The 27,571-nt window shown below is 46.7% G+C and overlaps 2 protein-coding genes across 4 annotated transcripts in view; one reads left to right on the forward strand and one right to left on the reverse strand.

Annotated features, from left to right (window-relative positions):
* Positions 1–16,873, reverse strand: part of LOC134638417 (regulator of G-protein signaling 3-like) — a 30,392-nt gene extending 13,519 nt beyond the window's left edge. The window contains exons 1-14 of one of the 3 annotated variants that reach the window (XM_063489036.1): positions 16,722–16,873; positions 13,538–13,690; positions 13,256–13,412; positions 12,689–12,779; positions 12,567–12,617; positions 12,107–12,165; positions 11,930–12,024; positions 10,153–10,221; positions 9,260–9,320; positions 9,051–9,171; positions 6,691–6,950; positions 966–1,047; positions 777–882; positions 593–689 (exon numbers count right to left, since the gene is read on the reverse strand). In XM_063489036.1, the coding sequence (XP_063345106.1) occupies positions 593–689; positions 777–882; positions 966–1,047; positions 6,691–6,950; positions 9,051–9,171; positions 9,260–9,320; positions 10,153–10,221; positions 11,930–12,024; positions 12,107–12,165; positions 12,567–12,617; positions 12,689–12,779; positions 13,256–13,412; positions 13,538–13,690; positions 16,722–16,753 (1,434 nt within the window). In that variant the 5' untranslated portion in view covers positions 16,754–16,873. Of the gene's footprint in view, positions 1–592; positions 690–776; positions 883–965; positions 1,048–6,690; positions 6,951–9,050; positions 9,172–9,259; positions 9,321–10,152; positions 10,222–11,929; positions 12,025–12,106; positions 12,166–12,566; positions 12,618–12,688; positions 12,780–13,255; positions 13,464–13,537; positions 13,691–16,721 lie in introns of all 3 variants that reach the window. The other 2 variants (XM_063489027.1, XM_063489017.1) reach the window with 2 other exon arrangements.
* Positions 16,874–18,290: 1,417 nt separating this feature from the next.
* On the forward strand, positions 18,291–27,278 carry LOC134638440 (fibrinogen C domain-containing protein 1-like). Its single transcript, XM_063489067.1, has 9 exons — positions 18,291–18,471; positions 19,381–19,459; positions 20,725–20,840; positions 22,255–22,615; positions 23,838–23,970; positions 25,113–25,249; positions 25,477–25,573; positions 26,588–26,767; positions 26,841–27,278. Exons 2-9 carry the CDS (start codon positions 19,382–19,384, stop codon positions 27,095–27,097), a joined length of 1,359 nt encoding a protein of 452 aa, XP_063345137.1. The 5' UTR covers positions 18,291–18,471; position 19,381; the 3' UTR covers positions 27,098–27,278.
* The last annotated feature ends 293 nt before the right edge of the window (positions 27,279–27,571 follow it).

A 27,571-nucleotide genomic window follows, 5' to 3' on the forward strand; every position in this document is an offset into this window, starting at 1 on the left:
GTCGAGGACACAGAAAAGGAGAAGCACAGTGAAGTAAAGATGAGAGCAGACGTTAGTGACACAAACTGAAACACACTGATCAGTTCAAACATTTCACAATCTGAATACAGAGTTTATATCAACCCGCCTTCTTCTGATGTTCAGGGATCAGCTGTGAGCTTAACTAACATGTGATGTTCAGCACTTGTTTTCTTGGATGTTCAGGTGATGTGTTGCTATGAATTGTGGGATGGCATCATCGCCTCTTCTTTCACAAATGATGCTACAGTGTCTCCTTGGCTAAAGGAAGGAACAAAGGAAGCACTGGAGCTTCCACACGGTGTCTTCCAGCCCTCACTCCCAACTGGTGGTTGTGCTAGAGGTTTCTTCCTGTCAGCAGGGAGTTTTTCCTTCCTGTTACCAAGTGCTAGCTTACAGCAGGTCGTCTGACTGTCGGGGTGTAATCGTAGGTCTTACGGTATAAAGCGCTGTGGGCTGATTTGGTGTTGTATAAGTAAAACTAAAATGAGCTGAATGAGCGCTCCTTTGATTATCTGCAGCTGTGATTATGACCACAGGTGCAGTTCAAATGGTCCTCACACATGAAACTCACCGCGCTGTGTGCGTGTGGGCGGAGCATAGCATCACATGCTGACTGGACCTCAGGTAAACTTCTCCACACCACCAACACGATCTGAGACTGACAGCTCCTGAGGAGACGCGCCACTGTTAGTATTCACAAAAGGCCAGTGATTTACCTGAACAGGTGGGGTCACTCTCACAGGGGGCAGGGTTACCTGATGGCGTGGGCAAGGTCGACGCACTTCCAGGTCTCTACAGGAAGCCCATTGAGCTGCAGGACCGAGTCTCCCTGACGGAGTCCAGATTGATGAGCCGGACCGCCTACGAGCAGTGAGGACAGCCAGGTGTTTATTACCTGTGAGTGAACGGGATGTCGTACAGCGTCGTGGAATTGTCTTTCTCACCTGGATCTACCGCCTGCACTCTGACCGGGCAGTCAGAGCAGATGGTGAAACCGAATCCATCTTTTCCTCGAGCGATGCTCACCTGCAGGACAGTCAGAACACACCTGAAGTCAGTTTAAAACTCCACCTTCTCAGCGAGGTGTAGCAGGTCTGCTTTCCTGTCACGGAGCCCAGATGAAGTCTGGAGGAACTGCTTTTGTTCTCCACATATCTGAGCAAACTCACCTGAAGGTGAGACCCTACAGGTGACAACACTTTGGTGCACTGGTCAGTTTAGAGATTTGGGGTCATTTGGGGGTTTTTGAGAGTTTTCCTTTTTAAAAAAAAAAAAAGAGGTTTACATTTTTTTCAGAAAGCCGACCATCGAAGGATTTTTCTCTTTATGAGGGATCAGCAGGGAGCTTTCGTGACGATATCCATACGCAGAGTTAGGATTACTCTCTTCCAATAAAAGCATTTGAAATCTTACAGGCCGCCTCTTTGAGGGCTGATTTCTTAAAATGACACGTTTATTCTCAGAGAGCCGCTGAGGAGTCGTTTATGGAGCCTCCTGTTTGTTTCAGTGTTTTTGATCAAATGATCACTTTGCTGTTCTAAAATCGTTTGAAACGTAGTTGTTCGGTCGTGTCATGTAAACATAAACTGTGAGGGTAACTGAGCCTGCAGTGAACCTGTTCGTGTGACTCTGTCCTGTGCTGAGTTACCGGCGTGTTTAATGGTCACTCTGTTATTGATGACTCATCACCTTAAAGTTTCTTCTCAGGATGACTGAAAAGCAGAAGGCTGCTGTCAGGTCAGGTTTGTTCCTGACTTGGAATAAAAATAAGGTTTTCCTGCTGTGATGCTTTCAGCCTGCAGGGCGCACCGTGTGTTACTCCACGGCCCTGTTGACCGAGGCCCATTGGGCCATGTTTGGTGGGGGTCTCCAAGTGGTTTCCATGGCTGTGTAAACAGAGACGGCGCAAGGAAAGGTCGCCCCGTCCTGAGAGTTTCCTCGCCACAATAGAAGTTTAATGTCCCCGAGTTCAGACTGACAGGCTCATATTAAAACTGCTGCAGGGGAACCAAGAACAGCGCCGGGGTGAAGGTATGCAAACAGCATTTGTCTGCAGATTCAGTCCTGCTCTCACGATCCCGCTCCTGCGCCATCTTCCTGCCTCTGCAGAGCTTTCAGGCCAAACAGGAAGTGGAATGACCAGGAATAGGAAGCCGAGCGTGCCTTTAACACAGCTTTGCATTTGTCTAAACCAACAATTTCCCCCGGCCTCCTCAGGCTGAGCTAAGTGGGAAAAGGAGATTAGAGGAGGTTAGAGAAGCTGTTTGAACATTTAAATCCCAAATAATCATTTCGATTCATGCTCTGAGGCAGTGAAGCGGCATTTTTAGACGTCCCACTGCTGTGACGCTCTCGAATCAACAGAAGCACACGTCAATCTGGTTTGAACTCGTGACAAAGAACCGAGAAACCTTCAAACTGTGAAAGGTGGACCTCAGGAGAGGGATTGTTTTCTAATTGGCTGAGGATGCAGGGCTGGTGCTCAGAGCTGTCCTGACAAATCGTGGGACGGAGTTAAACCCCAACACGTTGGACCGCTCCTTTACCTGTCCACTGAAGGATTTGTAAACTGGAGCCAATCAGACCATTTCTTGAATTACAACTCAGGACCAGGATGAGGACGGTGTCAAAGGTCAACTGTCTCACCTGATTTGTGTGGCTCTGGTTCTCAATGATATTTTCCATATTTGGGCCGAGGACAGGCAAACAGTAAAAGAGTCAGTCTGGGGATTGTCTCTTTGTCCGTTTGTTCACAGTCTTCACTTTTTAGGTGCAGGGAAAGCCAGCATTTACGGGGAGACCCACCACGACTTTGCACACGTCACACAGAACTCCTGCTCCCAGTCACGGGGGAGCTGCCATGCCAGCCATGCGCCCCTGAACCCTCTGCTCCACCCCTCCCCTGCAGCTCCCAAACCACACCCTCCCATCACACTTTGTCTCCAACATTATAGTAACGGCTCTGCTCCGTGTTAGCCGACTGATTTATTCTGCTCTCAACGAGCTGAAACTGAACCGAGATAAAACTCTGTTTTGTTTATGTTATTCTCTGGGGTCAGAGGTCGTATTTGCACTTTTGAAAAAATAAAGGAATTGCTAGTAGGGCTGCCACAAACGATTATTTTGATAGTCGACTAGTCACCGATTATTTTTGCGATTAGTCGACTAATCAGATCATGCATCCATTGGACGTAAAACGTACAGCTTATTGCACCAGCACGCATCTGCTCTTATATAACTATCATTAACTTACAGCTTTAAGTGTTTAAGGTATGTGCTAACTAAAAATAAAGACAAGATGATAGTTTATTAAATTTTAATGAAATTTGCAGATTGTTTCGGTGAAGTTTAATAAACTCCTTGCTATCTAAAATGTAACGGGACACCGGAGTATATTCTCGAGCATCTCACACTTCTGATAACCAGCTGTCTGCTTGACGTTTATTCAGCTGTGTAAAAACTGTAACTTTAATCTCAGCCAAACCGATTTACTCAGGAACAATTAAAATACTAAAAAAAGCCAAACAATAACATTTTTAAGTTATCTAAGTGACTTATATATGTTTAACCTGAATAGCGAAAGACGGCGGTGGGTTTGAAAACGATTTGCCGGGAGTCCGGTGTTCTCACGGGCTCTAGTGAGCCTTTCCCCCGGCTAGCTATCGAGCTAGTGGGTAACAGACGTCTCCGAAAACGTCGGAGCGCTTTTGAAAATATGTGGTGTCTTGATAAACTGAGCAGATATTTGAGGTTTACACAGCTACATTCTCGCCTGAAAATATGTTAAACGTTTATTTTGTGACCCAGAAAGAATAATAAGAGTAATATTAAAACTAACTAGCTGCCGCCATTGTTGACAACTGAGCTGGGCTGCGCTATGAATTCTGGGACACAGCTACTTCTTCTTCTTCGGGGTTTAATGGCAGCTGGCATCCTTGTACACGCAGTGCTGCCATCTTCTGTTTCAGTCCGTTATTACACTCTTAAATCCTACTACTTATTCCTGCGTCTTTTGTGATCTTACAAAACTTCAAACGACGCGTCGACTATTAAATCAGTCGTCGACGATTTTGATAGTCGACGTAATCGTGACTAGTCGACTAATCGTGGCAGCCCTAATTGCTAGTAAAGTTAGTAACTAGCACAAAGAATTTGAGTCTGGACTCATCGTTTCAGTTTATATTTTACTGGTTCTACTTCTCTTGTTCTCTGATGTCATCTGATGTTTTTGGACCAAACCGGCTGAGACTCTTACAGGTCCAGCTCTCCATCACTGGTAGCTCCGCCCTCCGCCCTGCTCTAACAGAACGAACTTCCTGTTTCACTCAGTAAGACCCGAAACCAGCATGTGAGACGCTCAGGTTAAACAGCACACACACAACACAGGACACTGTGGAGCTTTTCCCAGGAACATGACACACATCCAGGCGTGACATCAAACTGCACAGCCAATCAGCAAAGCAGTTTGCTTTCTGCCGTTTTTGTGGCGAACTGAGCTTTCTGCTATTGGCGGTATTGAATACCGATTATCTGTCACGGTCTTTTAAACGGACAGAAACAAAGAAAACTGTGCTGACCTGGATCCAAGAACCTGAAACAGTTTTTAGTCTCAGAGCTGCTGTGATGCACGAAACGTCCCAGTCAACATCATCAATAAGCACAGAGGTCAAGACTGATCGATGGAATCAATAATCATAGCTTTAGACCTGAGGCAGGTTCTGTCCGATGCAGACGCGACACAGACGGTGGATGGTGTGCATGGCAGCAGGTCAGAGTTCGAATCCTGTGGATCCACCAAGTGGTCCTCAGCAGAGCTGAACCAAACCAGGATGAAGATCCGGACCAGGTTTCACGGAGTCCGAGTCCAGCGTGCCGATCCAGGTAAACCCGTGTGAGCGCGTAGCAGAGGCTCAGAGGTGAACTGGATGTGTGTGTGTGGGAACCAGCACACAGAATAATAGCAGGAAACTCACACACTCAGGCACACAAAAACAGTGGATGTGTCCCTGTGATAACACGCACACACTTCCTGAGCACACACACTCGGGCTGACGTGTGTTTGTGAGGGCTTTGACTCATTAATGTTTTCCCAGGCTGCTGAATCTGAATGCCTGAAACACCCATAAACACCTGTAAACACCAGCAAACGTGTACAAACACCTACAAACACCTGAGAGCTGCAGCACGGCTCTCCTGGTTGCTCTGCACAGGAACAGAGGACACGCTGTGCTGGACCTCATGTTTCTGATGTTTCTGAGGCTGGGGTCAGAGAGCAGGTTGTGACGGTTACAGAAGCAGCTTCACTCCATAATTCATCACACGTGAATGTTTGATGAGCCTCTCAGAAAAACAGTAAAACACGAGGAGCCTGCGAGCAGTCGGAGCAAACAGGACCACGATGCTCAGAATAACCTCAGCGTTATTCATCCTCTCTGAGCAGGACACGCTCCATCAGCAGCTGGTTACACTGTAAGTAATGCTTCACCCACCGGTTAGTGAAGTCACATCTGAAGACCCAACAGAGACATGTCGGGTCTTCTTTCAGGAAGTGACCATATTTGGACGAGAGGGCAGAGTGCTTTGTTATCAGCTAACCCTAACTGTACTAGACTGTGGAGAGCATCTTACTGTTAATTAGTATCGAAATCCTTGAATTTCACTCACCAAAACTGAAGCTCCGCCTTCTTGGGGCGCTCTGTTAGTACAGTGACCTCACAGCAGCCATATTATTGGTCACATGATGTCATTAAAAAGCTCCAAAAGGCTCCAACAGCACAAACACGGTCCAGAGGTGGAGGTCAGGTGCAGCTAGCAGACAGCTAGCAGCTACAGCTGCCTGTGTCACCATCCACCTGTCAGTTTAAGAGGCCACGCCCCTAATAATGCAAACTTTGAACACATTCTCCACCCGTACAGTTGTAATGAAGGAGGAGGTTACCGATAGAGACCAAACCAGTTTTTGTATCACACCAGTCTACTGGGACCAGAACGGCAATAACACATTGCAACTAACACGTTACTGTAATCCGATTACTTATTAAAGGAACAAGTAAAGGGATTACCATTGCAAAAAAGTAATTAGATTACTGTTACTTTCCTGTAAGCACGCTGCGTTACTAAACCGTGATGTTGTTTGAGTGTCTCATGACGACGACATCCGAGCGTGCGGCGTCCACGGTAACAGGCGTGTGCAGATCAACAACGGACAACATGGAGTGATGGAGAGAGTACAACCATGCAGCGTTTAAAGCTTGGAAGTAATCACATTACTTTGAGTTTCATTCTGTAAAAAGTGACACAAACATTAGCGTCCGCTGTTCACTCTGCATGGGAAGAAAACTTCTTTCTACAGCGAAAAATTAAACTTCAAATCTAAATGTTAAACACATTTCTGTGTTACATAGAGTTTAATTTTTGCGCGATGCATAAAGTTAAAAGATTAAAACTAATAAAACTAATAAAAAGTTTTTCATTTGATTCAGTTTTATATGATGATTATGGAGAAAAAGTAGAATTGGGCTGAAAGGTCTGTTGCTTTATTACGTATTCAGGTTGTGTATCATGTTTTTGAAAAGTAACTATGTACTATACTATGGTCGCTGTGAACATCGCACCTCCACCTCCTCCTGGCGCATGTTTAGCGGCGTGTGTGCGTGTACGCTGACTCACCTCCATTCGCTGCATAGCGCTGCCGTCTCGGCCAGCGTACTGCTGGTTGGTGTTGGTGTACAGTGTGGAGGCGTGGCTGCTGTAGCTGGTGACCTCGGAGTGGAGGCTGGAGATCAGGTCTTTTGGCCCGCTAGTGCTGGTGGCACTGGTGAAGGTGGACTTTGTCAGGCTGGCCGTGGACGCACTGGTGGAGGCAGCCGCATCAACGATGTGGTTCAGGTCAGAATCAGGGGTGGAGTCCGGAGTCCTCCGAAGGTCTGCTGCAAGCAGATAACCACCATCATCATCATCATCACCTGCTGCATCATCCCACGACCACGCCGCATTCTTCCAGAACATCTCGGCTGTCCTCGGAGCAGACTGAGCGCGCCCAGGAGACCAGCAGAGAACCAGGTACACTCCAGGTAAACGGGTATGCCCAGGCTCACCAAGCTGCTGCCACACTGCAGGATTTGACCTCCAGACCAACAAAACGTATCATGTGACACAGAACGGGGCTGAACAACAAACAGCTGCTGCAGGCAGACTGAAGCGGCTTCTTCTGTGGTCCCGCGCTCGCTCTGTGCAGCCTGGCGAACCACAGTCAGCCCTCAGTATGATGTCAGAGAGAGAGAGGGCTGAGGGACATGAGCACAGAGGTATTGTGAGGGTCACATGGTTAGTGGGCTGCTTGTCATTACCATGGTAACCATGTGGACCCCTGGGGATGAGTGAGAGAGCAGGAGTCACTTTTAATCTATATCAGCCCCCCACCCCCCCAGCCTCTATAAATAGACGAATGTATGGATCCACACACGGGCGAGCAGCTGCTTACGGCGCCGTCACCACGAAGCCCTCAGCGTTCACGGCGCTCTGCTGCAGACCCAGTCTGGACTCAGCAGACAGACACCGGCTCGACTTTTAGGGTTCAAGCGTTCCTTCTTGATAAAGCAGTTGGTGCTGGATCAGGTGACCCTGCACCCTCCTTTAGCTACGCCTGTTGGAGCGTAGCTGACAGTCTTCACTGACTCTGTATCATTGTTGGATCTACCGTACAGCATGAAGTGCCCTGAGGCGATGGCTGCTGCATAAATAAAACTGAAGCATAACGTTAGATGAAGACTTCACGTTGCCACAGTCGCCAAACATCAAACACGCAGATCAGACTTTAACAGCAGACCGGTCACAGTTGAGCTGACCTTTGACCTCTCCAATCAGGCAGGCCATCACACCTTTCCTGTTGGAGTATTATTTCCTCTCCAGGTGCTTCATGGATCACTCAGTCTCCAAATCTCGACTGAAACTAAGGCTACGTTCACACTGCAGGCGAAAGCGCATCAAATCCGACTTTTTTGACCCTATGTGACCCGTATCCGATCATGGTACGACAGTGTGAACGGCACAAATCCGACCTGGGTCACTTTCGCATGTGGTCCTGAATCCGATACATATCTGATGTTTTAGAAAGCAACTGCTGTTTGAACGGTCATGTCGCATTAAACACGTCTTTTACGTCACTGACACAAGACAGACGCCAATTATCAGCTCCGGAGAAGACATCGCGAACGCTTCCTGTCCGTCCAGTGTAGATGTCAGTGAAACTGTTGGGAAGACAACGTGAACATTTTATTTGTACTGTATAATCTGCAGATTCTGACAGAAATCTGCATCCTTTGAAGCACCGCTCCTCTAAAACAGCAATAAGGATCATTATTAGGCCAAATGTAAATAACAAAATAACTTTATAACTTAAAGCAAGATTGGGAAACGTAAAGTCCGAAGCAGTCAAACAATCCTGTTCTGGGTCCAAACAGAGCGCGTTGTGTGTGACGGCTTCTTTTGTGCATGCGGGCCGCTTTGAGGGTTCACACTAGAGCGCGTTTGCTGTCACATTTTATTTGTAGTGTGAACAAGCAGAAGAAAAAATCGGATTTGATCCAAAAATGGTAATTGAGCATTAAGACCTGCAGAGTGAACGTAGCCTTAGAGACGGAGCGCTCTCTGTTGTGGCCCCGAAGCTTGGAGCGATCTTCGCCTTAACGTTAGGCCGTCTACATCGGTGCTGGCTTTTAAATCCAGAGTAAAAACTTGCTGGCCTTTGACTCAGTGGTAACTGTTATTTTATTGTTGTTTATTTATTGTATTTATTATTCTTTTGTATTTTCTAATATTTGTCCTGTACAGCACTTTGGTCGGCCATGTTGTTTTTTTAGTGCTATATAAATAAATTATGAGATTCACAACACCTGTCAGCTGACTCACCTGTAACAGAATGACATCATCAGACAGGTCACTGTGAAGCTCCTCCCCCTGACTTTCGGGAAGTGATTCTTGCTTCACAATCACCGGGGTCACATGACCACGGAGGAGCCAATCCTTACCTCTGATGTCCACTCCCGCCTCTTCAGAGCTTCTTGTTGGTTTGCTTCTGTGTGATGTCACTCTCAGGTGTTTGCTCCACCCATACTCCTCCGCCAAGAGGTAGAACCAACCATTGAGGGGCTGTCATTCCAGAGGAGGCGGAGCCAGCAGGTTACAAAGTGTATAAACAATCAGTGTGAGATTCTCTGCTGCGATTACTTTAACTCACCTCACAGGACGAGACGAGAGAGCCGATCCCGAAGCTCATACAGCCAATCAGCTGACTGCGCCTGAGGAGACGGACACACCTGATGAGTAAGACAAAGCACCACCTTCAGGCCAGAGAGTCTGTACAACCTTAGATAATTCAGGCCGTGAACTTTAATTTGAAGGTTTAAAGTAAAACATTTGATTTCCTGTTTTCAAGAGCGGCAGAAGAAGGTCACAGGGACAGGATCCTTTGGCTGGTTTGTGTCCTCGCTGTCCAGGTTCAGGTGAAGCTGCTGGTTTGAAACCCTGTGACGCTGAATAACCGAGCTCAGGATGGTCGGCTGCCCGTGCGTCTCCTCGGCATGTTCTCGCCAAACACACTGAGCGTGCCCATTAGAGCTATTTCTTATATTTTGTAACGTTCAGAATATTTTGTATTATTTAAGTTCAGTCGGTTCTTGTTCTTATCGTCTTAGAGCGACCGCATCATGTCCTTAATAAAGTTCTGGATCAGAGGACGGAGCAGCTCGGCCTGTTTCTGTAAGCTTTCTGAACCTCCTGCATTTGTGGTTCTTCTCTTCATGCTCAGGTAATGAGGTGTCTTCCTCCTGGAGATTCTTCTTCTCTGGCTGGATGTTGTGACCATGGAAAGGAATGACCCACACCTGTGCAGGTACCTGCAGCCTTGTAGCTGAACTCTTCCTCCAGTCTGGATGTTGAAACCTCAAATTCAAGCTGAGTCTGAACTTTTCATCATGTGACCTCAAAGTGTTTAAAAAAGTGTACCACGTGAGCCCCACTGCCACCATCAGGCCAGAGTGTGAACTGCAGCATGTGTGGATATCCAGCCTGAAGAGAGCTGCAATCAGCAGCAGCTCAACAGGTGAGAGTCACAGTGATGTCATCACTCACCTGTTGTCAGCAGGTCGTCTGAACACTGAAACCAGCAACCTGCTCGGGATGAGCTCTTCTCTGATCCACCTGAGACACACACACACACACACACACACACACACTGTAAACACAATGGAAATGCAAACAGTGTAAACCACATGTGTCCAACCTCAGGCTTGAATCAGGTCCATCACTCATTTAAGCCGGCCCTCCACAGGAAGAAGAAACAGGGTGTGCAATTCTGATACACGCTACAGTGCCCATGCAGCTTGGGGTCAGAGGTCAGCGATACACTTCAGTGTGAGTCCAGACTTCAGTCCGAAGTGTTTGAATCGACTTTAAGCAACAAAAGAACAGGTTAGCGATGAAGAGCAGCCGCAGCCGGAGGACATACTCTCTGTCCGTCTGGCTGCACTTTGAACTCTGCTCACTCACGGACGCAAACATCCAAACGCGAGGAGATGAAAGCACGTCTGACCGTCTCCTCATCCCTGTCAGAAAAACTGAGCTCGAGCTAAAACTGCCATGTACAAACCCTCGACTGCCACAGCTGTCGAGGGTTTGAGGAGCTCCATGAGGAGCTCAGGAGCACAGCCACATTCTGCTGTCTCCATGGTGGTGCTGATGGAGGTGGGTGGAGGGTGTTTTAGAACTGACTGCTTGGTTAGTAGTTATATTTTCCTTCATTCAGGAGTGCAGACAGGTGTTGATGCTGTATGTGATTCCACTTAATCCATGATAACCACAATGTAGTATCCATGCATGTCCAGACGATGCACATGTGAACCAGGCTCAATGTCGCCCCCTCTCAGACGCAACACGTAAATGCATCTGGTAGTGCTGACATGTTGGGAGATGAGCCTCAGGTGATGAGCACAGCGCTGTACATGATTGTTAGGTACTGACACCTGTGCGGCCACCATGAGGAGTATGTTGTGTAAACTAGGATCGGCAGTGTCACATCATCTGCACCGACGCTCAGCACCGGTGCCCCCCAGGGATGCGTGCGCTGGCCACAGCTGTGCAGCCACACCCAGCTCCAACAGCATCATCATCAGTTGTCAGGACAACAACCTGCTGCTCAACATCAGCAACACCAAGGAGCTCGTCGGGCGGAGGCATTTACATCGAGGGGAATAAAAGTGGAGAGAGTCGGATGCTTCAGGCTCCTGGGCATCACATCTATGACACTCTGTGACCAGCACAGCACATCACCAGGTCTGAGCTGCCAGCCATCCAGGACATCTACAGGAGGACGGCCCAGAGGATCTTCTCTGGTCCCAGCACCACAGCCTCACGCTCTTCATGAGGAGCATCCACACCCACAGCAGCAGATTCAGGGACAGTTTATATCACACACTGTACATGTATGTACCACTACCTCTGCACTACAGTCGCTACAGTATTTTTAATATCTGTATTCATTGATTTTACTCTTTTTTTATTAAGAATTTCATTGGATGGTTGCAGCTGTGAAGAGCTAAAACTATTATATTAGAGCGCTGACTGTACAGTGGCGAGGCTCGCGAGCTGTGAGCCAGCCTGCCTGACAGTTCATCCTCTGGTGCAGGTAACAGCGATGTTCGTACAGCTGAAGCTGCTGGCTGTGGGAAGCCTTCTTTGAAACCTCCACACTGGATCAGACTGTAGGTAAGAACTTAGGACAGGAAATGATGTGATCCAGGATCATTTCCAGTCTGACCCCGGACTGGAACTCTCACAGCACAGTCGAAGGCGTCCTGAGTCCCAACGCTGTCTCTATAAGTGTGCGATCAGAAACCTTTGTGTGACTCACAGCTTAAAGCGGCGCTCATATTTCGGGTTCTTGTTGTTGTAGACCGTGTCAGTTTTAATCCTGATGCTGCGGTGCAGGTCAGAGGTCACGGCCAGCTGTGAACACATGCACAAACAGGTCTTTGATATTTGACTGTCTTAGCAGCAGCTGATCAACTTACTGACATCACATCCTCACCTTCACATAGGAGTCACATGATCTCTGGGATTTTCCCATCAGCCCTCTGGCCTCATGGACTGCAGACAGAAGAGAACAGGCTGACCAAACGAAGATGGATGAACCGATTGATCATTGGAAGACTGAGCTCCAGGACAGGAAGCAGAGTCACTTCCACAACGTGCCGACAGCAGAACGCCTGATTTATTACGGGATAATATTTATTTCCATAAACACAAACTCTACATGTGAATCTGTCAGAGAACCTCAAAGAGTAGGAGAGGCAGCCATCTTTGTTTTTAGCTGATCAAACACTTTGAACTCTTCTGTAAGTCTGAGTCTCTGCTTATCCACCATCGTCCACAGGGCCGACTCTGACTTTTTACTGGGCTACTCTGAGGTTCTACCTGTGTTTTAACGATGATTCTATTCTATCCTAACTGTTAGAAGGTCTCCTCTGATTGGCTGCTGCAGCACTTACTGTGAATGATCAGCTGTTGCAGCTCTCTGGTGACTGACAGTCGCAGCTGACCTACAGAGAAAGGAGACAGCCGGAGTCAGTTGCAGACTTAAATCGATCGATCATTGATCGATTGATCGCACCTCTGCCTCTGAACGCAGACGGCTGGACCTTCTTCCTCCTTCTGGTCCTGGTCTCAGGAATGCTTCCCATGGACCCGGACCTGGGTCTAACCTGGGATCAGAACATGGATCATTCTGAGCTGGTCTTGCTTTATTCTTACTGATCCTTTGCGGCCAATCAGAGCTCTACAAATTTCCCAGAAACCAACGAGGAAGCCCTGTGCTTCCTGACTGCCACCTTTAGCAGAGCAGATGCTGAACCGTGCAGCACAGTAAGAATAAAATCAAAGATACAAACTGTGATGACAGGAGAGGTGATGACGCCACCGCGAAGGACCAGACAGATATATATAATTACTGCGCTGTCATGGCGACTGCTTCCATTTACTTTTACTTGCTTTCATTTTTAAGAAGTAATCAGAACAAACATGAACTCTAAAGTTTCCTGTAAACCTTCAGTTTGTTGTTTCTGCTAAGTTCGAGTTTACGTTTCCATGGTAACCTTGTGTTTAATGTTGCGGTGCTATGAACTCTGGGTACCGTAGTGAGAGGAAGTCCTGGACAGAGCCTGAACCCTCACAGACCCACCTCGGACAGGGTTCTGACCCATGTGCTCTGGGCTGGTTGCTGGTCCCGCTGTGGCTCAGTCAGACCCTGAACCAGGTCCAATCCGCTCGCCCCAGTTTGGATCCGGGTCTTCCTGATTAGAGCCACTCGGATTTCGGCTCTGCAGGACTGGATCTCACTACCACACCGAAAAACAGAAGTAGGTGTGAACTGGTTTCTGGTCTGAGCCCTGTAAGAGTCAGGCTGTTAGAGTCTGCAGCGATCAATCGATGACTGATCGGTGATTCTTTGTGACCTCCTCACCCTCTCCGGTCCCTACTCTTCCTCTGCAGATTATCCCGAGGGTCTCTGTTCTCCTTACAGTCTCCTCTCCTTCGCCTCTTCATTCCCTCCCCCCTCTTCCTGAATGGCTGCTGGGCCTCCCGGTGCGGGTGGAGGACAGCTCCATCACAGGGCCTACAGGAGACAGCAGAGACGATTCAAACCACCATCCACCTGTTGGCCAATCACAATCATTCTCAGGGTCCCATTGCTCCGTATAAGGAAACATGTTGACCGTAGCATGGAGGAAACGGTGAAGGAAGTGAAGCAAATGTGCTCGAGGACAGAAAAGCAAGATTTTACAGAGAGTCCAACAACGAAAATTGTTCAAAGAAAAAAAGAAATAAGTGATGGTCGGCCTGAAGTAACGAGGTGAAGATCATTTCCCTAGAAACACTCGGCGTGGCTCGAGGGAAAACTACTAGTAGGTGTAAAAACTACTACTACTACACCCAGAGTATTTAAAGAAACTCCACCCATCATTAAACTGAGCTCAACCCAGAACAGATGAGCTCAGGCTGACGTGACGCTGATTAAGACTAACGAGGAGGATTCACACACACGCACACACACACACACTGGCTTTTCCTGTATTTGGGGTCTGACTTGTGTTTTCACCCTTTGCAGCGGTCCCACAGCTTCGTGGAAAAAATAAATAGATAAGACTATAGTATATATATATATATATATATATAGACTATAAGGATAAATAAATGTAAGACTTGGTCGTTGATCACCAAAGAAGCTGCTGGACTGCATCGGGCCGTTGTGATTTATCCTCACTCCATCCTGCCGTCTCTCCCCGTGCATGAACCCGTTCACACCTCTGGTTAGTCCTGTGCCAAAAATCCTCGAGTTGACATCATCTTGGAGGAGAGGACAGTAGCATTGTCCTCCTGCCACGCAGCGATGGTAGAGGAACGGTCGGTAACAACAGGGATAACACGAACCCTGATATCTGCCATTAATAAAACATCTGAATACGTTTTCACTCATTGCTTTCGATGCTTCACGAGGAGCAGCAGGAGGAGGATCTAGAACAGAGTTAAATCAAATATGAGGTCTGTGCCTGATATTTCAGAAATACTTTACTGTTACAGCCTTCTGATAATTTAACAAAGATCCTCCATCAAACAGCACCTGGACTCTGTGCTTTTCCCATTTCCTCTCTGCTCTTCTGCACACCTGAGCTCTCTGCTGGTGTTATTCAGCCAGGCTTTAGGTTTGTTCGAGGAGCAAGTGCATCAAGGATTTCCAAGCAGGTTGGATCAAACATTTAATAAGTCGTCAGTGTTAAAGTGGATGGACCCATCGAAAAGTAAGGCGTGGTTACAGTTTGTAAGAACAAACAGTAAAACAGTGAAATGTGGACTGTGTAACGCAGGTGTGACAGAGGAAGCTCAAATATTACACGTGTGTGTCAACATCACACCACTGGACAGCACCAGATCCCAAGTGTGTCCACGTTCATATGTTGGGTCTGACTGAACAAGATTAAAACAGCCTTTTACGAGCGATGCCAAGCACATGTAGAGTGAAAAAGCTATGAAAGGTCTTTAGTCAGGAGCGTGTTTGAGCTGAAGCTGAATATTACAATCTCCCACAATTAAAACACTGTCGTATCTCCACATAGCTCCTGACAGGAAGTCTTGGATGTTTCGGTGGTTGGCACACAGCACAGCGGTAACCAGCTGATTTTAAACAACTGCAGTTCAAAGCTGGAGTAAACATCAGCTGTTAGCTGCTGATGGTGGAGATCGTGGCTAAGCTCCACCCTGACTGGCTGTCTGAGCTGAGGTAGTGACAGTCTGGAGGGACAAGGTCAGAAAACGGGCGTAAGTTCTGTCACCAGAAGAAAATCCAGACACAGAGAGGTGAAGAAGCCAATCAGAATGAAGGTCTCATTTGCTATCTGGCATGAACCAGAGCCCACCCAGCTCCAACTATCTGTGTGGGGACGTGGAAACCTGTGCTGGGGAAAGCTCTGGGCACTGGAACCAGTTCTAATGATTAACTGCACTCAGAATAAAAGCAGTAGAAAAGTTACAGATTGACATGATTTCAGCTGTTTGTGCAGACTGAGTGGAACGAAGCAAGGTGGACAAACAGCAGCTGCCTCAGACGCATGAAGCTTGGTGACAGCTCAGGTGTGAGTGTGTGTGCGTGCGTGCGTGTGTGTGTGTGTGCGTGTGTTTCGGTCTTTTGTCACAAGCTATTCTGCCATTTCCTAGGTTAGGGTTAGGCTTCTGAAGTGACCAGTTGACCACGACCCGTGTCATCGAGCAGCTCACAGGATCGGCTGAGCCGACTCGGTCTACTCGGCTCTGGACCGTTATCACAAAGTTTTCAAACAGACGGAGCTTAGGGCGGCCGGCAGAATGAAAGAGGAGAGACAGCGGTGGCTCAGCTTCTTCACGGTCAGCTGAGAGCTCATCAGATGTAGGTGAATTTAATATCTCAGGCCGGTATAGCTGCAAGCAAGCTGTGTTTTTAAATGGATCTCGTTAACATTCACAGCCCATAATGAGCAGAAGTCTCGTGTATCCAGGCATATATGGAGGTTTGCATAAGAATGAGCTGTGTGTGTGTACATGTACACGGGTGTACTTTACATTGTTTGTACTCTGAATTAGTTCCTGAGCTTTACTACGGTCGGTCATGTTCTTTTCACAGGATGCGTGTAGAGCTGCACGCCATCATCTCTAATTCAGGCCAGATGTTCACAGATGTTCATGTGCCCTGTGCTGGGGGGGGATGTTTCTCAGAGTCTGGATTTCTGTTTTTTTGTTAAACACGTTTTATGCACAGAGGACAACAGATGGGAACCTGGAACCGTTATACTACAAGTCTGGGCAAACTAATTGCTTCATTGTTAAATGGTGGATAGGTCAGATATAAAACATCGGCAGGATATCGTACTCCTGCAGGAAACTGATTGGAAAGATACATTTCATCTAAGGTGGACTGAGAAAGTAACTCCAGGGTTCAGCCTGCATTTTCTGTTCACGTCTCGTCCAGGTAACTTCAGAGCAGTTTGGATTCTTCGCTCACCAAATCTGAATTTTTGTCTTTCTTTTTCAAACTTTAGATTTTTCATTTCTTTTGACGTTTTTTTCCTGGAGCCCTTTCAAGTTACAATATTCCTAATGTTGAGGTTCAGTCTCACCTTTTTCTGCTGCAGAGAGAAGCCGAGTCCATCCGTCCAACATACAAACTCTACAGCTAACCGACCTGACTATCCAACTGTGTAACCAGCTAACTAACCCTAACCACGGACCTCCAGAGCCAGCAGCAGTCCAACGTCTCTCCTCTTTGTCTCTGTTTGTTTCTTCAGCTTCTCTGAAGGAAAAAAATTCAAACAGCTTAGAATTTTAACCTTGTCAGCTTCCAGCAAGCATACCCACCTGCTTCCTGTCTGTTCTTTCAGAATGAAAGCTCCTGCTCAACCTGTTGTACTGGAAACATCCGTCTCCTCCTTTTCAAACATGTAGAAGAGCACGAGTCTGTCCAATCAGAGCAGCTCAGTGTCAAGAGTTTATAATGTGCAGCAGTGGCTTCAGAGCCTGAGTCACAGGCACAGAGTTTTACTTTGGAGGGCCCTGCCTGATTTCCTGTGTGGTTGAGGTGAAATTCACATTCAATGTCACATTACTGCCTGCTGTACACACACACACACGTTAGTCATTAACGAGTGGGGGTGGGGGTCAACATGTGGAAGCAGCTCCTCCAATCAGAGCGTAGCATGTGATTAACACGGTAATCACACGTATGTCAGAGGGAGGAAATTAACCACATGACCTGAAATCTGTGGACACGCCAATGGGTTCAATGAGTTCCCAGTGCTGAACTTTCTAAGAAGAATGTGGAGCTCAGAGGTCAGAGGTCAGCACACTCAGATGGCTGCAGCAGGAGGAAACAAACGCGTCTGCGGTTCATTTCAAACATAATGAGGAGCTCGGTGTCCACCGGAGGATCACCCCACATCTCAGCCGCACACGGCGCCTCTGGACGCTCAGTTTGTCCCAGTTGTCACAGTGTAGGGTCTGGATGATGTCACAGAGAGCGGGTCCCCTGATGCGACGTTCAGTTTGGTACAGTGAGCAGACACGCTAACGTGTTCGCACATTTAACCAAAGAAGCGACCTTAAGACATGTTCCGCCAGTCTCAGCCTTATATGGTCGTCTCAGGCACAGAAGCTCCGCCCCTCAGCTGACTGTCTTCAGGCTTTGGCTGGCATCTCTGTGTCAGATCAGTGTCCTGTGTTAGAACGAGCATGGCTCTGGCCTGGCTCTCGTCCTTCCTTTAGCATCATTCAGTCTCTGTCCTGTGCTGATCACAGTTGGACGGCTGGATGAGCACTCCACTCCGTGTCTGTTTAACCCGGTTTACAGAGCGACTGTCCGGCACTTTAAGTCCCAGTAAGACCGAGGCCGTGCTTATCTGTGAACCAGCATCAGTCAGAGTTCATGCCGTCTGGTTCACATATTACATCTGCAGCAGGGCTCGGTGTCACAGAAAGAAGCATTATTTTGAACTGTGACTCATGCTAAGCTGCTCTCAGAGTCCAAAAGTAAGAATGGAAATAAAGGAACTGTGTGTCATGTGTTGGTTCAGACTGAGCATGCTCAGAGCGTGAGCTGCAATCACACTTCAGTCCTGAGGTGGCGCTGTGACCGACTCCAGCCGGTAAAGCCGATCAGATCAGCGCTCTCTCTCTCTGAGCCAGGGTCTCTCGCTCCTCTCGGCAGCAGATGGTCTCTCTCTCTTGCCCTCGCTCGCCCTCTTGCTCGCCCACTGGCAGATGGTCTCTCTCTCTCTCTGAGGATGACAGAACGTGCCAGGCGTCGTCGAGCAGAGAGGCAATAAAGTTTACAGTGATTTGAATTTTGAATTTTTGAATTTTGGCGGCCGACAGGTGAGTTATTGATTACTGATATCAGCGTGCGATCACATGGTCAGCGTTGGGTTAAACACTCAGACTGTGGATTCACATCAGAGCATTTATAGTCATGCTTCTTCATGGAGCTGTTATGTTTCTTCATGTTCTGGTTGTTTCATGTTTTGCTGCTAGAACTCGTGATTTTACCAACTTTGGGGATGAATGATGTTAATTAGATTTTATTGTCCTGTTTTCTGTTTGAACAAATAGCATCATCTGGTTTTTGACGCATATTCACGACGTTTCAGGCTTCAGAGCTCAGACGTGAGGCTGTGCTGTCACAGTGACATGTTCAAAGTTGGTGTTGATCTGCTGGATTAAAGCAAAGATGACCTCTGAACTCTGAACTTCTCCAACGTGGTGCCTTTAAAGACCAGCTCAGTGTTTGGAACGAATCTGTTTCCTCTATTAGCTCCTCACTGACAGTAAAATCTGTCAAAATGTGTGGTGCTGTGTCAACACACCAACACAACCAGCAGGCTTTCTTTAGTGGAAACACCTGCACAGGTTTGAGGTTGGGCACTGACAACACGTCAGTGGAAAACAAGGACAACCCGCCAAGTGAGCAGCTGGTTTCCTAGCACAGGTTCAGGACGTCACTGAGGAGGATCTGCTGCTAATGAACCAGTTATGGTGCCATCGTAAACACCCTAAAAGGGTCAGAGGTCAGGTCTGACACGTCACTACAGAGGTCAAGTGTTAGGGGTCTGTCACTGCTAAGGTTATATCCGGTAATGGGCAGGTGTCTCAGGAAAGGTTTGAGGTTTAGAGTTCAGTTACGGTGTCTGGGGACACCGTAAAGGAGCTGGACAGGGGTCAGGGGTCAGGAAGGGGTCACTGAGGAAGTAAGCGGAGGAATAACCTCAGACTGTGTTTGTGTTTTAGGATGATGCTGAATGATCGGTGGACCATCATGAACAACAGCAGCTCAGAGCTCGACAGCAAGCGGCCAAACAAGCACAAGGTATCGCCACGTTAGCCGTTAGCAGCTAGCTGCGTTGGCTCAGACAGGAGAGAGCCGCGCAGAGTTAAGTCGTGTTAATCTGGAGTTAAACTGTCAGATCAGCGCAGGAGTAATCTTCAGCATATGTCGGCTTTACTGCAGATTACACCCTGCAGGAGCATGCAGGATTTACTCTGAGGCGATCTTCACGCCACTTCTAACCCTCACACACGCTCTGACAGGAAGCTGCACACAAAACGCACTGCCCTAACCCGGAGCGTCATGACTGCCGCCACCATGTTGGTTTTGATTTCAGGAAGTGACCAACATTTGGATGAGAGAGTAATAAACTACCAGCAGAGGCGGGCAGAGTAGCCAAAACATTGTACTCAAGTAACTGTAGCGCTACCACAACATGGTTTTACTCAAGTAAAAGTAAAAAGTAGCCGTCCAAGAAATTACTCGAGTAAGAGTGAAAAAGTATTTAGTAAAAAAGGCTACTTGAGTACTCAGTAACTGATCATAACATCTGATTTAATGTTTAACAATGAGATAATCAGACAGACACATTTTAAAGACTGAAAAGCAACAAAAAAATAATAAATCTAAGCAGAAAAAAGAAATATTAGGGTAGGTAGACATCATGTACCCCAGTATTTATATATTACTTCTGCAAATGTCACAGCAGACAGAGTAACATTAACACAACAAGTCTGACTTATAACCTGCAGGTTTGTGTCTGTCGCCTGCATTTTTGGTTAAAACGTGTTTATTACTCATTCACTGACGTTACTCACACTGAGTAGCCAGAATAAGAGTAGTGATACTTCATAATAATATTACTCAAGTAAAAGTAAAGAGTACAGTCTAGTAAAACTACTCCTAAAAGTAATTTTTTCTAAAAAGTTACTCAAGTAAATGTAATTAGTTACTACCCACCTCTGCCTACCAGCTAATGCTAACTAGCCTGGTTGTCAGACTTCATCACACAAACCCACAGATACCTGCTAATTAGTAACATCCAATCACAATCCAGCAACAGGAGATTCAGTTCCCGGTGAGATGGTTCGGTTTTTAGCATCACATGACCCTGAGCTGTCGTCTTCTGGCTAATGTTGCTAATGCTAGCTTGTCTGCTAATATGGACCCTCCTTAGAGGGTGAGGTTGGTACACTCTTACAAACTCTCAGTGCTGATCCAAATTACGTTATCAGGTAATGTACAATGATACAAGCTATCTATCAACAGCTACCTGTAACTTAGCGTTTGTCTGTGTGTGTTCGTAGAAGGTGTGCAGCTTCCTGTTATGGTCCGGTGGCACGTTGGTCATCATCGCAGTCATTGTTGCAGCAACAGTTGCCATCTTGTACCTGAACCACTATCCTCTACCCTTCATCAGCAGGTAACACACCTATACATCTCCAAAAAGTTGATTCTGTTCATCTGGACGTAGCGTTTTGTGGGAGAAACGTTTCGTCATCATCCAGGTGACTTCTTCAGTCTCAGCTGACTGCAGGTTTATAAACAGTACATTTGCATAATGACTGAAACCAGCCCACTGAAGGAACAATGGGCTGGGAGGTCAGTTCCTTAATCATAATTATGCAAATTCCCATGACCATTGATCAACAATCACTGACCAAAACCCACTGATCAAAGACCACTGATCAAAGACCACTGATCAATGGCCATGAGTCCCATTCACAGAGAGTTGGGGAATGGCTGCAATCACAGCATTGTAAGATGGTGACAGATGTACCCTTAGGCCCCCTCCTCCATTCAGAGATGGTCTTTCCCTTTTCATGTAAATGGCCTCCTTGACTCCGCCCTCAAACCAGCGTTCCTCCCTGTCCAGGATGTGTACATCCTCATCATTGAAAGAGTGTCCACTGGCCTGTAGGTGTAAATAGACTGCAGAGTCCTGGCCTCACGAGGTAGCTCTTCTGTGTTGTGCCATCCTCTTAGCCAGAGGTTGTTTGGTTTCCCCGATGTATAAATCCTGGCAATCCTCCTGCACTTAACAGCGTACACTATGTTACTCTGTTTGTGTCGGGGGACCCGATCCTTGGGGTGGACCAGTTTTTGGCGCAGCGTGTTTTGGGGTTTAAAAGCCACAGAGACCTGGTGTTTAGAAAACAGCGGCCTCTCTGGCCGCTGTGTCAGTGGGGATGGTGTTCGCTCTGTGTTGTAGCGTCCTGATGACACCCAGTTTGTGCTCCAGTGGATGATGAGAGTCAAACCTTAGATACTGATCCGTATGTGTAGGTTTACGGTACACGTCAGCTTTTAGATGTCCCCCATTACTGATGGAAATCTCACAGTCTAAGAAGGCTAACCTGCCACTTTTCATATCCTCCCTGGTGAATTTGATGTGTCGGTCCACCGAGTTAATGTGATCCGTGAAATGTAGTACGTCCTGAGATTTGATTTTCACCCAGGTGTCATCCACATATCTGAACCAATGGCTTGGTGGTGTTCCAGGGTAGGATAGCAAAGCCCTCTTTTCCACTTCTTCCATGTACAAATTGGCCACGATGGGTGAAACTGGGGAGCCCATGGCACACCCATGTTTCTGCCTGTAGAACTGACCTTTGTATGTGAAGTAGGTGGAATGAAGACACAGTTCAAACACACTTGGTGGATGCTGAGAGTGGTGAAACGTTTCTCCCACAAAACGCTACGTCCAGATGAACAGAATCAACTTTTTGGAGATTTACTTTCCTGGATGATTGAGAATGCATCAAGACACCTATACATGTCTCTCTTTCCTTCCTTCTGCCTGTCTAAATATAAATCTGGGATTGTCATGGTTACAGGGGGGAAGTGTCCTCATCTGTAGTTTCAACCAATCCCAAAGAGTCTGGGCCCCTGGTGACAGTGTCACGTGTTGCAGACGGAGAGCCAATCAACATCTTCCTGGACCCAAACTGTCCGGACTTTAGTGAGCACTTCCTCCGATGGGAGGTGCTGCAGAGCTCGCTGCTGCGGGCGCTGACCAATTACAATGCAGATGATTGGCAGGACCACGGATTTGTCCAGAAGCTGGAGGAGGAGCTAAAGGTGTTATTAGGCCACACCCACAACCTGAGACTGGAAGCTGATTCGCTAAAAAGAGGCCAAGGTGTTCTGGACCAACGACTGGACAGACTGCAGAGTGAACAGAGCCAAATCGTCAAGGTATGAATCAAAGTAATTAAAATGTAATTAAATGAATGAAATAGGAACGCACTGCTGGAAGAGAGTGAAATGTAATTTAATTTAAGTTAAATGAAAGAGAAGACCGACATCCCCTAGGCAACATTAAATAAGACATGAAACTGATACAATATCAAAATATCAAGTTTGTACACAAATGAGGCATCTGTCATGGTGATATAGATACATATGGATTACAAAAGAATACATAATCCGGTCTTTAAGTCTGACGACATTAGCCGTTTCCGGGTCCAAACTCTGCTTCAGGTCCCAAAGTCAAACGAACACTGCGGCATCACTGAGAGTTAAAAACTGTCTAAATTCTTTCATCTTTAATAAAATGATCAGCGTTGCTGCTTTACCAGGTGTAACAATTAAGTCTAACATTCAGGCATCCATGAAAACAGAATTTATTACATTTAACAGAGTTAGAAGTTAGCAGGAAGTTAGCTCGCTAGCTTCCACCTAAACATCATATTTAGGTGGAACAGCAGCCAACATGTTTAGCATGTTCTGACTGAGAGATTTCTGAAACATTCAAACGTACAGCTCTGCTATCACTTCCAACATAAATGAAGACAGAAAACTAAACAGCAGTGACGTTTGTAGGGTTACTGAAGTTGGGCTAGCTGGTATATAATGATGTGCTACGTGATCGCTAGCGACACAGCTATGTTAGCATAGCATAAACAGTGAAGCTGGAGGATGAACGCTAACTTTTTCCACTGGATAAAAGTTAACGTGAGGGCTCCTGATGGTTAGAGACAAATGCAGTCGCATGTCAGGAGGCTGTAAACGGACCAAACTTCAGTCAGGAGAACAACTGAGATAATCCATCCACAATACGAGGTTAGTCATTAATATACTGCTCCAGGTCCTGGGCTGGAGTTATATCGTAAGGTTTTAAAACTGAGCTTTAAAATGAACAGTGGTAATAAAAACCTAGTGAGGTCAACAGTGATTACTGAGTGTTTCAGATTGAAAAGAACAAGATACAAAGCATTACAACATGTTAAAAAGACAACAGCCTTAATAAAGTCAGAGTAGTTTGGGCCATAGGATACTATAGAAAACAGCGGGGGGGGGCTGGCATCAACCTGAAGTCCACTGTCATCTCCTTTCCTTTGGCAGCAAGGCAAAGCTAGGTTGTTGTTACTGGTCTTATATTACTAAACAGTCCCTCCCCCTTTGTGTACCTGTACAGGTGATGTCTGATAATCACTCAGGTGTGTTGAAGTTGGTGGCAGGTTTCAGTGATTCTCTGCTCAGCCTGCAGAGGGAGACAGATAGTCTGAGGAGCCTGAAGAGTGAGCTGAGCAAAGACAGCACTCTCACAGGTAACACACACACACACGCACACAGGTGAATCACAGGTAGATGTTCTACATTTCAGAATAATTTCAATCATTTTCCCAGCTGGCTCATTTGAAATCTGCTTTTTTTTTTACACGTTTCCTGCTCGATTGTCTCCCATTTTTGTTACAAAGTTTTGGTTTGAACATTTATGATGTTAAATTTTAGCTTCATATTACAAATAAGTTTCAGCATTTTTACCTTCAAAGTGAATCAGAATCTGTACCTGAACAGATACAGCAAAAGTCCAACATTCCAGAAAAGTCCCAAATCACCAGCTCGTACCACGTCCTCATTTTTACTTTGACAGCATTTCTAATAGATCATGGCAGATGGCGTGAGCCTGAATGGAGGCCTTGGTTTGGGGACGGTTTCAGAGGGGCCCGACGGTGGCAGATCCCCGTGCACTCATGAGAAGTGCATGAATTGTAAAAGGGAGGCAGGGTGAACAGCTTGTAGTGTAACTAGGAACCATTTCTGAATGATATATAGTTCAGTTTCACAGTACAGCAACATTTTGAACACAAAACATTTTAACCTGAATTCTCAAAGGGTCACTTCAGAGTGATAGCACAAATGCACATATTTAACTGAGTGATGTCCTCAGTTATAATGAGCCTTTTGTCTTCGCTTTTCTCCTCCCCGTCCCTCGGTCATGTCCGTTCTCACCATAATTACTTAAAAAGTAAAATAAATAATAAAGATTGAATAAACTATGAAAATCACGTGGACGAGTACACGAAAAGCCAAAATGGTCCACGTGGGAAAACAAATCCATTGGGACTAGTTCTGGACGGTACAGTGTCAGACAGAAGAGGCAAAAAAGCCCCAAACTCCAGGATTGTGTGTTTTTGGCTCAGACTGCCTCCTCGTGTTTGTGTGTTTGTGGCACAGCCTTCATGTTGTCGACGAGCCTTTGTATAATAACAGATATCTAACACACTAACTGACCTGTGAAGCAGTCATCACTGACTGTATGTGCACACCTGTTGATTTCAGATGAATGACACACAAATAAAGAAGACAAGTAGCTGTCACCTGAGTCCAGGTGTGTCTGACAGGTGGACAGAGTGACCTCCACAGACACACCTGTGTTGCTGATGATGTCATTTCCCCTGCCCCTCAGCTGTCAGACCCAGGGACTGCAGCGACATCCTGAAATCTGGTGTCTCTCAGGATGGCGTTTACTCCGTGTTTCCAACCCACGACCCCAACGGCTTCATGGTTTACTGCGACATGAGCACAGATGGAGGAGGCTGGACGGTACACACACACACACACACACACACCCTAGGTGCTAATTCGTTTGTCAGCCTGAGCTTGTTAGACACCTGCTTCAGTTTGACTAGCTTAGCATACAGGAGACCTGCAGGAGATCCTGTCACACCTCGTCAATCACACCGATTAATTTTATCAGCACGACTGTTTCTTTAATTAAGACCGAAAATGTACCTGTCAGAGGCTTCACACCTGTGTGTGTGTGCGTACAGGTGATTCAGAGGAGGGAGGACGGCTCGGTGAACTTCTTCAGAGGATGGGAGGCTTACAGGGACGGATTTGGGACAACGACCGGAGAGCACTGGCTTGGTCTGATACACACACGTTGGTTTTCCTGTGTTTGTGGGGGCCATTACTCACTGAGTGCACACACAGGAACCTGAACTTTATCCTTCTTAGCTGAAACAACGGGACACTGTTATCCAGTTTCCTCAGATTTCTTTGAGCACACATTGCACACCATGCTGAGATATTTCAAGCTGTCAGCTCACAGCTCTTTGAGAATCACCCTGAAATACTTTTTAGATGCTTAACAAAGAAAACATTCCTGTAAATATGGTCAGGCACAAGGACTGGACTGGAACTGAATAAAAAAGTAACAATGTCCAAGAAGAACTTCAGAAAGCTGGATTAATGTTTTAAATCAAGTTTTTAAATGGATGATTTAGGAGAGAAAGAAAAATATTTAAATAAAAAACACTAACCACAGAAATACTCGATACAAAACTTAGCGGTACTTCAATAAAGTACATCAAACTGGATGCATTAAAGCTTCAGCCTGTATATTCACCCAGTATGGTGTTCTTTATGTTTAACTCTTTATTCTTTGTATTTATGTACATTTCTGAGTCCTGAGTTGTTTGTCGGGTCATTTCACATCCAAATAATTAAAGAAGGGTTTAACCCAACCGCCTCTGACTGGCCCGGGGCAAAAACAAACGTCGTAATAGGAGCTGTGCAAAACTTCAGGACCTGCTGTCATCAGTTTGGGTTTCTAATAAAACTGATTGGGCAACATCAGCAGCAGCTTCATGAAATGACACCTTTAATCTTCTACTTCAAGGATTTTCACAGTAAATCTTTAACCTTGGTTTTTCCCACAGTCAGGTGGGAAAGTTTTGTTATTATTCTTTATTTTTCTAATTTCAGGTGAGAGTAACGTGTTCAAAGGTGTTTTTGTGTTTTGTCATGTAACCGAGTAGAACTTCAGGTATGAAAATGTTGATGGGTCCCGTGCTAAAGCGGTGAAACTGGTCCTCACAAAGACAGTGTCCAGCACACAGTTTAAAAACCAGCACCGTGACACCTGGCTGTCTCTCTCAGGTCTGCAGAGGATCTACTCGCTCACCAGGTCAGGTGGGTCCGAGCTGCGAATCGACATGGCAGACTTCGATAACGCCACAGCGTTCGCTCAGTACTCTGAATTCTCCGTTGGTCGAGACTCCGTGAACCCCGAGGAGGACGGATACCCGCTGACTGTGGACGGGTACTCCGGGACTGCAGGTACCACAGATTACCACACAGTACCATGCCCAGTACTGCACAGTACACAGCCGTATTTCTTTTATTTCTTCAGGTGACTCCCTCCTGAAGCACTCGGGGATGCGGTTTACCACCAAAGACCGCGACCAGGACCAATCAGAGAACAACTGTGCGGCGTACTACCAGGGGGCGTGGTGGTACCGGAACTGCCACACCTCCAACTTGAATGGGCAGTACCTGAGAGGAGGCCACGCCTCCTACGCTGACGGTGTGGAGTGGTCCAGCTGGACTGGTTGGCAGTACTCGCTTCGCTTCACGGAGATGAAGATCCGACCCAGACCGGAGTCCTGAACCTGGACCGAGAGCTCGTGATTGGTTACTGATCAATGAGGTTTTGTACTGATGACTGACTGTAGATGATTAGACTCTGTATGAAACTCCGCCTCCATAAGTACAATTGTAAATGACGGTAGACAGAGCGTTGACGTGTTACTTACCTTTTTTGTTTCATCAATAAACTCATTTGATAAGACGATCCATAATCACTCTTATCGATCTTCACGACGTGGTGTTAGAGGTCACGCTCCTCTGATGGAAGCGGGTGGGTTAGCACCGGGTGGAGGTACTTCCTGTGTCTGTGGCAGTGATGGGGCGCAGCATGCATTGATGCGAGTGTTGTAGAGCAACGTGAAGGCGAAGCTTTCAGGTTACCAGTCGGTCGGGCTCGGCCATCTGCTGCGACCGGTCTTTGGGAGTCGTCCTCGCAGGAAGTGACCGGCAGCAGGTGAATCCTCAGGTAAAGTCACGAGTGGGAGCTGTGTCACA

Source organism: Pelmatolapia mariae, linkage group LG2 (assembly GCF_036321145.2).
Source record: "Pelmatolapia mariae isolate MD_Pm_ZW linkage group LG2, Pm_UMD_F_2, whole genome shotgun sequence".
In the NCBI taxonomy this organism is placed as follows: domain Eukaryota; kingdom Metazoa; phylum Chordata; class Actinopteri; order Cichliformes; family Cichlidae; genus Pelmatolapia; species Pelmatolapia mariae.